At 48.1% G+C, this 16,438-nt stretch overlaps 1 protein-coding gene across 3 annotated transcripts in view; it reads left to right on the top strand.

Moving 5' to 3' along the window:
• COL5A1 (collagen type V alpha 1 chain) overlaps positions 1-16,438 on the top strand; it is a 128,420-nt gene that overhangs the window by 14,969 nt on the left and 97,013 nt on the right. For all 3 annotated transcript variants that reach the window (NM_204790.4, XM_040648943.1, XM_040648944.1), the window contains exon 2: positions 12,161-12,328. In NM_204790.4, coding sequence (NP_990121.2) covers positions 12,161-12,328 — 168 coding nt within the window. The remainder of the gene's footprint in view (positions 1-12,160; positions 12,329-16,438) is intronic.

The following is a 16,438-nucleotide window of genomic DNA, read 5'->3' on the forward strand; positions in this document are numbered from 1 at the left end:
CCTTGGTGGGAATAGGGCCTGGAAGAACTGTGGGGAGCATATGGCTGTGCCAGGCATCAGCAGCAAACTGCAGCTCTGCTGAGCCACGGTATGTACAAAGCTGGAATTTTGTTTCCCTTGAGAGAATTCAGTTGTCTGGTGGAAAATCAGCCTTTCGTTGTTACCAAATGCCAGGACAGGACTGGAGTGCTTGCTCACTGTGCTTTCCCTGCTGTGGGCAGCACTGTGCGGTGGCTCCAAGCACCTTCCTCGCTCACGAGTTGGTTGCTAGCAGCCAAGGTGCCAGAAGCATCTCCTGCAGAGCTATGTGTGTACTGGGATATGGAAAGCATCATTACAGTGGGCTGTATGATGAGAGGCAGCTTGAGAAAGGGTGTCCTGCAGGCAGAGCTACCCACGTGCAACCCTCTTTTCTCACCTGCTGTAACGAAATCTTCAGCTGTTTTCATTCATTAGATGGGAAGGGTTGAGCAGAGGAAAATCTTTCAGCTGCAAAACGTATCCTGCAACCTATAGCTTGTGATACGAAAGGAAGTCCTTGTGCTTGCTTTAAGCCATCAAATGTGGCTGCATGGAAACTACTGTAGGGCGGTGCGTGTTGTTAGCAGTAGCAGGACTCTGGTTTTGAAGAAATCCATTTAGAAACTGGGTCTTCAAGTATGGTTGAATTCATATTGAAAGTGTTTGACTCGAGGAGTTTTATTGGTGCTTTGGGACTGGTTCATGGGAAGGTTGCACAACATTTATCTGCCATTTTACTAGCAGGGAGCACTAATTGCTTTCTTGCTCAAGTTAAATGGGCTCACAGTGAGTCAGGTTCTCCTTATGGGTGTGAATAGAGGGTCACCTTTGCGTTGGGCTCCCCAAGAGCATCTCCAGGAGGTTTGTGTTGGGCTGAGCAGCCAATGAGCAGGCACTGACCTCTGTTGGAAGCAGCTTCCAAAGGAAACATGTGCTGGGTTTGAACATGTGCTGGGTTTGAGGTCCTCACATCTATCCTGGGGATGGAAAGATCAATGGGATGGAGTGAGAAATGTCCTTTCTTACTGTTCCAGCTTAGCTTTATGGCCCCGGATAGCTTCATTGCTGTTCTCTCTGTTGTGTTCTGATGGATTGTCTTGCTTTCAGTAACTGGAGCTTCAGCTCTAAAGGCCTCGTGAGCACAATAAAACAGAGAAGCAGAGGAGAACACTACTGAGGTGAATTATGTACTCCAGCCATCCATTGCCACCTGTCAGGTGATGGTGTGGATGTGGCAGTGAGGAAGGGAGGTGAGAGGATGAACCTGAGCTTCCTGTGCTGAAAACAGGTTGTGCCCAGAGGCAGGACTGTGCCCTGGCCCTTTAGAAGGGTTCAGGAGGAAATGACACGAGGAGCCTGTGTGTGTGCATGGATTGCAGTGCATCTCCAGCTGTGTTGCTGGGGATGGTGCACAGGAGTGACTCAATCTCCTGGCTGCCCCTCACTGCACCAGGAATGGCTGTTCTTATCTTCTGCTTCATCCACGTACTTGAAGCCTCACTTAAAACTGGCTTGTGCACATTTTATTCCTGGTAAAGGCCACCATAAGTACTTTGGCGTGCATTTATCTTGACTTTCTGTGCTAAGTGGATTGCTTGTAGCCATATCATGCCTGTATGCTTCAGTAGGACCTCAGAATTGAAGCCCATTTTGCTGGGCAGGCTGCGTGTGTTCGGGGGAGGACTAAGCTGAAAAGTGAAGGCAGAGATGCACAGAGCTCACAGCGGGCATTGTGACCGTCATTGGCCTCTAATTATTTGGTTAATGCCGAAGTAACAATAATGAAAGGCTTTATTTAAAACAAACAAATGTGAATAATTATGTAAATATTGGTCTGGGCCAGTGTTAGTGTCCTGGGAAAGCTTCTTGGATGCTTATCTTGGATGTTTCTTTTAGCTTTTATAGCAGAATATGTCAATTTAGATACTATCTTTGGGTCTGAATTCTCCTTCGTGTATAACAGAGGACCTCAGGAGTAATTTCAGTTGCTAAACGCAGCCGATATTTCCTTGAGCAGTGAATGTGCAAATCAGTGGATTCAGATTGAATGGAAAATATCCCAAAGGGGAAAAAGTGATTGTGCTGACCCACGCAAATGTTGGTCACTGCTATGAAATGTCATCGTGGCCTCTGTGGGTTTCGTACAGCTGTGATTTCATAGGGATGCTGTTACACGATGAGCAAAACCCCATCAGTTCTCAGCGGGCTTCTGAAGCAGCAGTGAGGTTTGTGATGGTGCCTTTGCTGTCTCTCAAGGGTTTGTCTCCCACCACACACAGGTAGGGGGAGGCTCATGAGTGGTAATTAGCTCCTATTTGCCTCCTGATTGCTGTTTGTAATAGAGCTGCTGCTCTGAGTGCATGGGGGAGTTAATGGGTTGGCTTTCTCCTCTGATGACCCCGGGTCAGAGATCGGAAAGGGCGGTCGAGGCCAAACACCAGTTTCTTGATATCACACTAATGCCACTTGATGTGCTCAGCTGATGGTAATAAAACCCCTTCCAACCTTTGCCTGGACTGGGAAGCTGTGGTGTGGAGGTATCCTGCTCATCTCAGAATGCTTCGACTGCAAAACCAGCCCCTGATGTGCTGTTACTTAATTTGGGCAGTGGGGAAATACGTAATGTACACACGATCTTTGATTTGGAAAGGAATGGAATTGGAAAGGAATGGAAGCTGAGTGTTGTGTTTGGATGAGCCTCTCTTTCTGTGCATGTTTGGACGTGGGCAGATGATATATTATTCTAACGGGTCCATAAAACCCTCCGGTGGTCTGAAGGAAAACAATGCTCATTCCCTATTGGAAGTAGCAGATGTTGGATCAGGAATGGGATCTGGATAAGTATGGGTTGGAGATGAGAGCACCACGAGGAGGTGGCTGCGTAAGCAGTGGATTTCTCCCTACCCTGAGGGCATCCAGACTGCTGTGGTTGCTGAGAACTGATGAACTCATGGCAGTGGGTCTGTGGCTAACTCTGGAAAACAAGCTTTAGGAGTGGTTTTAACGAGGGGAAGCAGGTATTGGAAAGTTGCCTTCCAGCTATGTTTTTGGGGAGAATCAGATATAGTTATTAAGCAAACGCTGAGGTTTTATTGACCCAAGCATCTGAAAGGAAGAATTGGTTTTATATTTATTTCCAAAGCATCCAAGTAAATATTAGTGCTGAAAATAATTCAACGTTGAGCTTAAAAAAAAAATAAAAATAAAACAAAAATCAATAAAATATTTGAAAATCAAAATTATTTAAGCTCGATTCCATAAACTTCATGGACTGCAAAACAACCGCAGTGCGTGAAAATGAGCCTTCAGTGGTTGTTCTGGAAGGAAGAACCTCTCTGTGGTGTCGTTCCCCTTTTAAGTGGCTGATGGGATGCTCTGGTGATGCAGTGCCAATCACCGCCCCACCTGTAGCTGCAGCATGGTGGAAGCAATTGTAATTAGGTGGTTGTGTGTGTTCATGGGTTTAATTAGGCTCGTGGTTGGGCAATCTGCTTGAAGGACAGCGAGATGTTTAAGGGCTGTGCTGGCTATAGGAGGCAGCAGAGAAGGTGGTTTGGAGTGGTGGATGTTCACCCAAGCTTGGTCCATTTGTTCTCTGTACCTCTTGCACACGCGGTGAGACGGTCACTGCATGAAAGGAACCAAGGGTTGCTCCTTTGCAGGAAAACTGCTTGTTTCTGTCTGGAAAGTCTTGAGTGAGATCTCACACAGAGGAGATCAGTGGCCTGAATCCACGTCTCCATGGTTTCAAACAAGGTGATGCCCTCATTCTGGGTTCAGTGCCAGCTTGGTTTGGATAGCAAAGGGAGGAAGCAAGGTGTTCTCTGCCATGACCTCCAGCATCTTGGAATGGATGGGCAGCCCCGGCAGCTGCTGATGTGCAATGCCAATGGTCTGAGAGGTTATTACTGCAGTTCTTTTGTGTGTATTATTCTTCTCTGCCCCTTCTGGGAGATGTGCATGCCAACTTCTTTGTTCCTTGCAGGAGGAACAATTCTGCAGCGCATTAAAACCGATTGCAAAACTTCTGACTTAAACGCACTGTTGGATCGGGCCCTAATTGAAGACTGTAAAGAGCATTAATTAGTTGATCATTACGAAGTGCTTTGAAAATGCAAATGTTGTCCAAGTGCCAGAGTGTCTGGAAACACATCGCGCTCCCTAGAGTGGGGACAAAGCGCTGTGATTTCCTTCCCCCCTGCAGCACACCTGCATGGGGCTCCATGCTGCCTGCAGCTGGATGAGCTGTGAGCACAGGGCAATGTGGGGAGCTGGGCAGGCAGCCTTGACCCCTCAGCACCACCTGGATAATAACAAGTGCTTAGGAAAATGAGAATGTTCTGCTTGGAACTGTTCTTAGCCTGAAGGGGAGTCTTGTGGCTTGGTTGGGTCACAAAATGGTTACGGTAGAGTGGGACTTGGAGGTCTTGAGTGATGCTGGTGGCTGCAGACCCCTGTTATGCATGTGCAGTCCTGTGCTTGAGCTGCCAGCTGTGCCTTCCCTGGGACAGCTTGGTGTCAGAGAGGTGCTGCCCGTGGATGGGGAGTCCTCCCTGCTGCGAGCTGTGCTGTGGTTGGGTATATGCAGGGGTGCTGGTCTTCCCTGCTTCTCATGGGAAAAAGAGGTAATGTTCAGAGAGGGGACAGCTCTCGCATCAGTTATTTCCCTCCCTCAATCTGGAAAACATCATTGCAATACCCCCAGAGCTGAGCACAGCCTTCTGGAAAGCAGGAGGGTGGCAGACCCTAAGGATGAGGTTTCTATCCCTGCTGGTCCATCTGCATGTGTGCCCGAAGTACTGCAGCAATCTGCAGCCTTGCAGGGTTTCAGGTGGTTTTATTTTTGTATAAAGGACCCAGATAATTCCAGGGGGATGAAGAGAAAGGGTATCTTTACTTCTGCACCTCACTTTCATGGCTGGCATTCTGAATCTGCTCCCAGAACTGAGCTGTAAGAACGCTGCTGATCATTCAGAAAATGAAGTCATGCACTGTCACAGTTTCCTTCTGCAGCTCTGCTGAGTGTTTGTGGCTCTAATAACTTCGGAAGTTTTAGAGTCCATTCACCCTCACCACTTCTAAAGGCCAAGGCTCCTGCCAGCAACCAAACTGCTGCTGGAAGGCTTCCCAAAATGTCATGGTAACTCAGAACACCATCCAAGCAGTGGGGAATGGGGAAGGTTCCCCCCAGAAGTGATGCTGCTCGCCTTCCTCCTTCCACAGAAGAATCTGAAACACTCCATCCTTTGGAATGAATGAGATATTTGCTTGTCTTGAATGGGGATTTTCCCCGCAGCCTTCAATGCTTGCCTGTTAGCTGTGAATTGCCCTTAAGTTCTGAGTGGCATTTGCAGCGAAGATTTTCTGCGTGGTTTAATCATATTCTGCAGAGGGAAGGGCTGCTTTTTGCTGCTGACACCACGGCTTTGTGGGGAACCCAAACGACTGATTATTTCAAAAACAATTATTTATGCTCAAAGGAACAAAGATGATTTGATCCGTTGGATTTTAGCGTCGCTCTCGTGGAGCTGCTCCAGGGTCGGTTCTGGGTTCCTTTCTGTCCCTTTTGGGATTATGCATTCGATCGTTCGAATCTGGCTCAGCATAATGCTTTCCTTTGTTCACAGTTGGGACTATTTGGGCCTTTACAAACCCCATAAGGGAATGACGTGAGTCACTGCTGAAACATTCAGCAACCTACAGCAATGTGAATTGACACAGATCTGTTGTAGTTATTGGAACCCAGCTGACGTGCACCAGATGAGTATCTGACCCTGTTTGTAGATGGCCTTCTTTGCCATATTATGCCCCCTTCTAGGGAACAAACTTTATAGCTTCAGCCCTGCGGTTCAGGCTCCCCAATTGTCCTTCTTAAAATGCCTTTCCTTTGTCCAAATGTCATTGCATTTTACTGGGCTGCTGCCGTGCTGAAGAATTCAAGGGGCTCATAGTTCAGTCCAAAGGATGCTCGAACAATGGCAACTAGAGCTTAATGTTATTGTGTGTTTATATTGCCTTAGCCTCTGCCATCTTGTTTGCTTAGTTAATTACCCAAGGGCTGGAGCTAAAAGTTCAACGGCAGTGAACAGTGAATAGATGTTGAGATTCTCCAGGTGTGGACTGCACGTTGCCCAGGGAAGCAGTTTGATTCCCATCTGCATTTAGCTCTCTTTTAGATCTCAGTGCAGGAGCAGTTACCTGCTGGTGCTTGAATAATTCCTGCTATAATCTTACATATTGATGTAAACCTTTGGGTAGAGAGCAAGCAAACCCCCAGCACTAGTGAAGTGGGCACCTTTCCTATTGAAGGCTGTACTGAAGGGCAGCATTAACTCACAGCTCGGGGGCGTTTGGGCTTTGGTTGGAAATCACTTTTTCCTTTAAAAGCAGGCAATAATCTCTCCATCTCTTCCCAAGGGTGTGTTTTTGCTGTGCGTTCAGGCAGCCCTGCGGAACCTTCCCTGCCTGTTGGAGAAGATAAGAGATATGGTGTTGTTCTGTGCAGTGCTGTTTGTGCGAGATGTATTGGTGCTATTAACTGGGGGAAATATGGTAATAATGTCATATTTGTCATCCGAGTACCTGGAAATCCTTACAAAATGCTGTCTTGTAACCTCCTCAAAACAGATGCTGATGATTGTGAGGCTTAAAGATGAGAGAAACGAGAGGGGAATGTTAAGGAGCAGTCTCTCTGGCACCAGTGGACCTTGTTTTGTTGAAGCCAGGGAGCTTCATATCTACCTTCCATCCCCCAGTATGCCTGGTGCTCACTGGCTCAGCCAAGGTGCTGTGTGTGACCAGCAGCACATCTGCTACAGCAGCTGGATCTGCCCACACTTGGGGCTCTGTGCTGTTCTTGGAGGTGGCGATGGGGATCCAGGGCAACTGAGGTCTGATGCAGGAGAGACAGGGCAATCTAAGCTGGTTCATCCTGGGCGATTGTGAGCAGGGTAACAGCAGTGCATCTCCTCCCTTTTTCTATTACAATTCTTTCCACTTTTCTTAGAGACTCAGGGGTCTTCTCCAGGAGATGCTGCTTTGGAAATAACCCTCATTCACTTTACTTAGTGCTGCTACTTGCTGAAGATGGAGACCAGTGGGTTTTTTTTAATTGCCTCTTCATATAGAAGGGCTTTCCTTCCCAGTGAGCCTGAATCGTCAGCAAAGTGGCACGTGGATACAGACACCCAGACAGGGGGGTTGCACATTAAGTGATGAAAGAGTTGCAGAGGGCACCTGGAATCAGCCAGGAACATAAATGCCTATTCATTCTTCAGCTTGTGATCTCGACTCTTTGGCAATAGTTGCACGTAAGCTGTAGTATGACTCAGTGCTGTGCCGTGAAGTCCTGAAAGTCTTTGGATGCCCTTCGGCTGTTGAGAAACCAAATATAGAAGAATGGTTCTCCAGCACGGCGGGTTGGTGACCTATTCTCCAGACGCTCAAATGTCACAGTTTTGACATTAATACAGAAATACATTGGCTGTGCAGAATAAATGCATTTCAGGGTATTGGAGGGGAATATTTTCACTTAGAAGGATATTATAAAGCAAAAGGGTGAAGAAAGGGTGTTTTCTTGACTCCTACACTTTGGCTGTGCTGTCAACTAACACTGGACAAGCTCCGGATGTATCTTAAGATGGAAATGGTACGTAGTGAATGGGGAAGGCTTTCTTAAACCTGCTTTTAGACACTGTTGTTCATAAGAAGTCACCTGCACTGCCACACACACAGCTGTGACAGCTACGTGTGTGTGCGTGCAAGTTTGCCTCATTAAACTACTGTGTTAAAGCCTGTTCAGCTTCTGCTCCATTGAGGTTTTTGGGGACCTCGTGACCATTTCAGTGATGAGTGAAATGAGGTTGGAAAAGCAGGTCTGTTTTCAGCCATAGCAAACTCTGTTGTAGCATCCTCACTGGAAAATGCATAGAGACCTGTGGATGGGAAGAGGTCGGTGTGGGCGCTGGCTCATGGAGTGCTGTGGGTACAGCTGTCATTGCAGCACCATTGCTCTGATCAGGGAAGCTGAACTACTGCAGATTCCCTAGGGGATAAGGTTTGAATGAACTGCCATGAAAAATGACGGGAGGGAATGGTTTTGAGGCTTATGACGTGCCGTTAGGTAATCTTTCAGACACTGGGGCTGCAGATACCCACAAGTAATGTATAAGCAACTTATGTGTCCTGACGCTCAGCCAAGTGCTTTGGGGAGAGGGATGAGCAGAGGAATGCTGAGAAGTTCAACTTCGGCAGGTAAAAGCAAAACAAGATGCCTTGGCCAGGGGAGATGAAACATAGGAGAGCCTGGGCTTGCTATCAAACCTGGTGAGAAAGCAGCACAGCCTGAGGAAAGCTCGGTGCAGGTTAGCAGCTTGGTGGAATCGGATCTGACAGCTCACTCTGCTGCTTTGCATTGTGGAGGGCGGTATTATAAACCTAATACCAGCTGCCTCTATGCCAGGCTTTAGCATGTAATTAAATAATTACAAACCTGATTAACACACGTATTGGTCTTGCGGTTTAAGCCCTGAGTAGACACAGAGGAATTAGGGATTTAATTCCTACTCTCGCCACTGTGTGTGCTCAGCATAGGGTCCTTCATCTCTGCCCTGTGCAGAGCGGGGGGTGATGCTCTGTTGTCTCATCACAGGGCTTCCCACACTGTTGGGTGCAGCTTTTGGGCACTCTGAGGCACAAGTAAGCCCCAGTTTGGGTCTGACTGTGGGTGTTTGTCATTTGCTGCTTTGCCTTTTGGGTTTACATGGCCATCCTCCTGTGGTGCAGCGGGGGCAGAGCTGCTGCCCTCCTTGGGCAGCCCTGTGCATCCCGGGTGAAAGAATGATCCAGTGTGTAACGTGGCATAGTAATGTTATTCATAAAACAGCAAAAAAAAAAAGAAAAAAAAGAGCTTTCATGAAGCAACGACTAATTGAGTTCTCGGATGCAGGCCAAGCCTGGTGCAAGCTTGTAAGAAATACCCTGCAGGGCCGGTCCTGGTCAGCGTGGGCTCTGTCCTTCTGGGGTGATTCCGTCAGAGCTCCTAACAGGAGATTGCAGTGCTTGGATTTGGCTGAAGGGGAAATAAACAAACTGGTTAACCGGGCACGAATAGGAGTTGCTCCTGTGTGAATCCCATCTTTCCTGGGTAGGGCTGGAGGATTCCACGCTGCTGAACTGCTCCTCAGAGCAGCGCTGGAGCGCAGTGGGAATGGGCTGAGGGCTTCAGTTGGAGCGAGCAGAGATGACGCACACACGTCTGACCCATAGTTTTCCTCTCCTGTTGGCTGATGTGACCCACAGTCTGCTTTCTGCTGCTTGCGCTGCGCCCAGGTTGTTGTTAGACTTGAACATCTCGCTTTGAGCTCATCCGTCACAGTTAGAGGAGTACGGAGAGCCTTCCAAACGAAGATGAATTGCACGTTGTGTTGGGAGCCTGAGAGCTGCACGGGGAGGCAGACGCTGAAATCATCCTTTAGAAAGGAGGAGCGCAGCACAGAGTGCCACGGAGGAGAGTGAGGTTGGGTGGAGGACTCCAAGCAGCGGCCGGAGGCCTGGAAGCAGTGTGGTTCTGCTAATGCATACGGCCAGCAAAATGTGCTGCTGGTGCCTTCGTGCTGCTCTACCTCTCTGTACACTGCTCAGTTATAGCAGCGCGATGAGCGCGGCTCCAAATCCCCTGCAGCCGCCTGGGGAGCGCTGCTGATGTCAGGAGTCTGGAATTCGCATCCCCTCCCCCTGCCTCTGCCTTTTTCCCCTCTTCTCCATAAATAAGTTGTGGAGGTGGCTGGGAGCTGGCTGATCTGAATCTCCCGGAGCACAGGGAGGGGGCTGGAAGCAGAGCTGGAGAAATAAGAACCCGAGTTGCTTAAAGGCGGCTTGTGCTGCGCGCACGCAGAAATCTCTGCGTGAAACAAAGCGTGGTCAAAGGCAGTGGGGAGATCCAAGCTGTAAAGGCAGCTTAGACAAATGTCATCCATATTCTGTGTCTAACAAGAATGAGAGACGAGGAAACGTTACAGCTGTGTGCTGCTCGGGCCAGGCTCTGTCAGCTGGTTTATTATCTGCAGCGTTGACTCGGATCTGCCATGTGTTTGTAATCTCTCAGTGAGGACCCAATTTCTCAGGATTATGGAAACTTTTTAAAGCTGCCTAACAATGTACATGACTTTTCCATGCAAATATTAGGCAGATCATCTTGGTAACCAAAGCTTTGCATGCTGTAAAAGATCCGCTCGTTGTATTTCTTTCCATTGCTGTTTTTTGTGTGTGTTTGAAGCTGATGTGTGTGTTGTAGCCTTTCCCCATGGATGCAGTCAGTAGCATACGGTACAGGCTCTTGGGATGTTCTCCTGTGAATCCTTTCCTCTGGTCTTTCTAGTGAATGCCTGAGCCCAAGGCGAGGCCCTTTTTATATTATTATTATTTTTCCCTCCCTTGAGAACTTTCTCCTGTTATTATCTTCCTGTCCCCTTGGAGATCATTTATGTTTTAATTATCCTTTTTTGCCATGTTGGCGATGGTGATGCCATGTGCCTTTGTGGCCATTGCAGTGATGGGATGCCCTGGGACACGGGTGGAAGCTGCGGCCCAAGGGGATTGGCTGGGATATTGCACATGTCAGAGTGCCCGATGTGAGGCTGCCCTTGAGCTCTGAGTAATGTCGCTCTTCAGGGAAAATAATGGATCATGGGGCAAAAGAATACAGCTGTGATGTATTGTGCAGGCAGGCCTAGATGAAGCTGTCGTGCAGGCGTTTGCTTTGGGCACTGCCATGGGTTTGCTGAGTTGGGCGGTTTGTCTTTCTGACAGCACTTTGCTGCAAGTATCAGATCAGGATTCAAAACCATTTATTGTAAGCATTTAACGTCGGGTCTGGTTGCTGTGCTTCTGGAGATGCCATCTCTCCCAGTGTCAGCAAGACCAGATGAGGAAGTTAGCAAGATGGCTCACTCACGTTATTGAATCGCTAGAGACCTCAATATCTGGAGGTGGCAGCCTGCTGGTGTGGGTGTGCTGAGTGTGAGAACCTCTCCTTTACCTATTCAGAGGTTTTCCTGCTTCTCTGTAAGGACATGAGCCCGGTGGATAAGGACAGGGAAGGCTGAGGCCAGGAGCTTTTTGCTTCACACTGTTGGTCTGTGCCTGTGCACTTGCTTCAGGGCATGCTCAGGTGAAGGCTCATGCCATGCCCTGAATTCCCACAGAAAACAGAACGTGCTTTTTGGAAAGCCAGGGTACGACTAGACCTCTCCCCTTCCATCAAGCTTGTGTTTTGCTGCCTGCGTGTGTGTGTGTTTTGTGTAGCAGTCCACAAGAGGCAATGCTTGCCAAAGGGGAGATCTCCTTGCCTTGCCCCAGGCAGGGCTGGGTGCTGTGCTGGTCTGAGTGAGCCTGCAGGAGCAGCACGAGCACCGACACATCATGCTGGGATGATTCTGCCTCAGCTCACTTATAACCCTAAGCGTGGCCATGGGTTTACCTGTTATTCCAGCTGGTGTGAATTGCCCCACGCTTGTTTTGCATGGTACAAGTGTGTAATCCTTAGGGATACTCACTCTGGTATTTGCTTTAAAACTTATTTTTCTTTACATTGACTAACTTAAGAATGAAAAGGTTTGCCTCAGCAAACTTCTGGCAGCTTCTTGATTTAAACCTTTCTCCGAGCTCATGAACTTTCTCTCCGATGCTTAAACCTCAGGGGTGTATTTGTATGATGGAGACTGGGCGAAGACATCCAGGAGAATATATAACCACTACAGCTAATGACACGGTGTGTTCTCCCTCCTTCCCCAGCTGATCGACTGGATCCTTTGGACAGGCTGGATGTGGCTCTGGGCAGCCTGGGCTGCTGGTTGGTGACCCTGCACATAGCAGGGGTTTGAGATTAGATGATCACTGTGGTCCTTTTCACCCCAGGCCATTCTATGATTCTATGACTGCTCCTCTGTGTTGAGGTAGTGCCTTTGACCACCAGCACGGTGCCCTAGCTTTAGAGCTGATGTTAACACTATTGAAAACATATTTCACCTGTGCCTTAGAACTGGTGAAGGATTGGTGTGACACAGGCTAATGATTTGGGTCTTTTCAAGTGCTGGCCCTGTTGCCTGTTAATTCTTGTTCTCTGCTTTTGTTTTTGCAGCTGAACCTGCAGACCTCTTGAAGGTATTAGATTTTCACAATTTACCTGATGGTATCACAAGAACAACAGGGTTTTGCACAAGCAGAAGATCTTCAAAAGAAGCAGACGTTGCTTACAGAGTAACAAAAGATGCTCAGCTCAGCGCCCCGACAAAGCAGCTGTATCCTGGTAAGTCTGCAGCTTTTTGTGTTAGCCGTATAGAAATACCTGATCCTTTTCTCAGCATCTCCAGCCACATACAGGGCACTGCACAGTTCCTCCCTATTCTCTATGTATGCTCCCTTGGTAGAGAATGAGTGATTCTGCTATTTTTGGGGGGGCGGGTTGCAAACTTACAACCGTCGAACGCAGCAGTACGTTCTTCTGTCATTGCATTTGCATGCAGTGACAGGTTTCATCGAGGGAGATGTGGCCGATGCCTCCACATATGTTCCCTCCTATATTAGAAAGCTTGTGCTGTCTCATTATCGCTCAGTGACATCCAGCTGGGAGAGACTTGGAAGATGCAAAGGAGCGCAGACCGCGTTGTGCTCTGCGTTTGCAGAGTGCCAGGCACAGTAGGAGTCTATGCTGTGGCTGTGGTGTCTCATAACACAAACAAGAGCCATAAAAAAGAATAGACTGCCCCGCAAGAACAGATGTCCCAAGAAGATTGAAGAGGCTGGAGGTTCGTTAGACCGAGCCACAAAGACATGGGATTTTACAGAGCCCTTAAAGTGCTGCTTTGAGGAAACGTTTCCAGTTTGGAACAGAGTGGATTTAAGACCTTCCCAGTGGTTGCTGGATCCACTGTGAAATCTTGTCTGATGGCCTTTTTTTTTGGTGCAGAAAACAGAAGAGAAGTGGCTTCTGCCCAATTTAGCAAAGATTGGCTGCCACTGCTTCAGGGAGTTCAACCCAAGAGCATGAAGAACTGAACCATGGTTGCAGAGGATAACTCCATATCATAGGAGAATCTCTTGTTTTTGACTCATCTCACTGTTTGGACATCCTCTGAGTTCTTGGCTTGCATCTGCTGTTTCTCATGGGTGAGATGCAGATGGTGTTTCTTTGATGTCACCAAGCAACTTCTCAATCACTTCCACTGGACAACCGTGGAGCAATTGAAATAGCTCTACCTCTTTGGGCTCTTATGAAATAATCTGCTCTGCTTGCTCAGGAGATACAAAGGGAAGAGCAGAGTGGAGAACCCCTGCTGTTTTCCATCAGATCCGCAGCTGTTTGCTCGATACATCCCCATAACGAGCTGTGACTTGAGCTCACACCAGCAGATGAGTGAGAGAGGGGAGCTAAAGGCATCGAAGTGATTGCAGCGCAGTGTATGGGGGGAAATGTGGCTTTGGTGACTTTGTGTGTCGCAGAATAACTTGCCCTCTCTGCTCTTGAGCACCACAGGCAAACGTGCACAGTGCGTAATATTTTTGTGCTAATTAGAAGCTGGTGTTTTTCTAAGGTGGTAATTTTATGGGCTTTGCATTCTGCTTCTGCAGCCACTGCCAGCAAAGCAAGATATATATAAATATATATCTAAATACTGTCTGTTTTTCAAACCCACAAGAGTGAGAAAATCTGCTGAGATGCTCTTTGTCCTTGCAGAATAAGTTCTGCGTCCCCACAAAACCGTGCTCTTCCAGCAGAGGCAAGAGAGGCAGGGTTTTCAGTGGCAGCCAGCAGAATGTCATTTGCATTCTTTTAGCAAATTCTGCCTTCTCTGTGCTGCTTGTGGGTGTCTGCACGTATAGATATGTATGCATTTAAGAGCTGAAGAATCTCTATTATAACTTGAACAGTCATCTCTGAAGAAAACACCCATTCTGAAGCTGATGGTTTTCTCAGATGAAGAACAAGACCAGAGCTTGGGGACACCACCAAAAAGCTGTTCTGCTCTGAGAAGTGGCTGTGCGAATGGCACCGTCTTGCACAACAGTTCCGCTCTGTGGTTGTACTGGGAACTCAATCAGCTCATTGTTTTTGCTGGGTTTTTTTTTTTTGGTGTTACATGGCTAAAGCATTCCGGACCTTCCTGGATAGAGTCAGGGCTCTGCCAGGCCCCTCTGCTACACCTGTAGCACCAGCACTAGGAAGGCACCCCTGGTGCCTGTGTTTCGAAGGCTGAGCTTGCATGAGAGCCTTCCATCCTTGGTTCCAGTGCTCAGGAAGGAAGAAGCCGGGCCTGATGCTGCTCTGTGTGCAGCAGAGCACGCTGCAGATGCCAGCTGCTCGTGTGAAGCAGTGGGCGTTGGGGCCGTGCCACCCCTGTGCCCACCCCACACCTCAGTGTTGGCTGCTGGAGCGGCAGTGCCAGCTCTCCCCATGGATCCATCTGCAGAATAGGGGTCTGAACCCTTTGCTGCTTTGCAGGACGTGGTGAATTTGAAAGGCTTTGGTCACGAGGTTAAAAATAAAGCCATGGTGAGCCAAACTCAGCATTAGTGCAGGGCTGTTAGGAGGAGAGAGGGATGTGCAATGAGCTCGCTTGAGTGGACTGAAAATGAAGACTTATTCCCAAACCCCTTGTTGGGGATGACTTCCCTGTCTACAATGGGATTTGGAACAGTTTCTATGCACTCCGTGTATTTATTGTCCATATATATATTGTCCATGCGGATGTGTTTTCATACATCGTTCAATAGCCCGGGTCACTTCTGTGACAGTGAAGGCATTGTTATTTTGCCAGGACAGCAGAGCAGTAACAGTAATGTCAGCTATAATTCATCTGTTATGGTTATTTGGGTTGAGAAACTCGCATCACCATGGAGACATTTTAATAATAATGAAGGAAAAAAGAAATTAAAAGCAGCTTTTTAATGAGTTGGCAGCTTGCTCGAGTTGAAAGGTACTGTATTGTGGATTCATAATGAAATTTTGGACATGAACTATTTTACATAAAAGGCCCCAAACTCTAGCCTGTAATTGGAACCAGGAAGGCGTATGGTCTTGATTGAGCGCTACAGGAGGATTTGTGTACATTCAGCAGGAGGGAGATAAAGCTCAGTTCATCCTAGGGGAGGCACTGAGATCAGATGCCTGCCTTTGCCAGATATCTGGGTCTGTGTCCTAGGAGGAAAACTGGCTATTATAAGCACAGCACTGAATTACTGACCGAGTTCTCCATTCAGAAGATGCTTTCTGCTTCTTTACAAACGTGGTCTAACTGGGTGAGGGATGCTGACTGTGTATCCGTGCAGTGTCTGTGCGGGTGTCCCCGGGTGCCCACTTGGTGCCTGGCCCATTTGCATGCCTTCTCCTGCCTCCACCATTGCTCTGCAGCGTAGTCCTCTGCTGGAGGGCTAGATCCACTTGCAGCAGCAGTTAATAATGTTTGAGCAATTCCCAGGCTGAAAAAAAAAGAGTGATTTCATGGCCTCTTTCCTTTTGAACTTACAAGCTGTGTGGTAGTCAGAAGAGTTCCCTGCTCACGCCCCCGTACCCGGGTCGGAATCCCTTATGTGCCACTGGGATACTATCTAAGGAAAGCCTGTGGGGGCAGAGGAAACCTATTGGAAGCTTTTGGGCACTGAGCTTGACAATTTTTTGTGGTTTATATGGCTGCGAATCTGCAGTTGAAAAATGCTCTATTGTTGTTCCCTCCGCTGCGCCCTGCCGCACGCAGATGGTTGCACACACATACCCCGCTGCCCATGGCAGGGCTGCCCCACTTTGCTGTGCTTGGTATAAGATTTCCCAAGCAGATACCCAGCAGCACAATGCAATCCTTGTTGTGAAAGCCTGGACCTTGGAGGAAAGATACCCTGCACGTCTCACACTGCTGAAATGAGGCTATGCCCTGGAGGGTACCCTCATTTTTTGTAGGTCCCATCTCCCACCAGAATTGGATCAAACAAACTCCTTTACTAATGCTTCTGGCGGCTTTAAGACCTCCTCTTCGGTGTGTGCATCCAAGCTTTTCCGTTTGTGATGGTTCTAAATGAATGGCAGAGAAAAGACAAGCCAAGGAGATGCGTCCTGCGCAGGGCATGACTTGGTGATGTTTGCGTCTGCTTGAAACTTGGAGTTCATCAGCCCGGAGCTGCAGGAGATGGACCTTTCCCATGCAAACCTTGCAGAAATGGAAAGCTATTACCTGAGATCAGAGAAGCCTGCTTTCCTGAGTGGAGAGAAGCCATGGAAACTTGTGAGCTGCTCAGTATGCAGACAAACCAGCATTTCCTACTCTTTGCCAGATTTATTTCTGCTCACAGATATTTTTTTTTCCCTGTACCAGCCCTGAAAGCCAAAGCCACAGAATGCTCTGTTCTGGGCCTGGAATAGATGAAA

This window comes from Gallus gallus, chromosome 17, assembly GCF_016699485.2.
Source record: "Gallus gallus isolate bGalGal1 chromosome 17, bGalGal1.mat.broiler.GRCg7b, whole genome shotgun sequence".
NCBI lineage: Eukaryota > Metazoa > Chordata > Aves > Galliformes > Phasianidae > Gallus > Gallus gallus.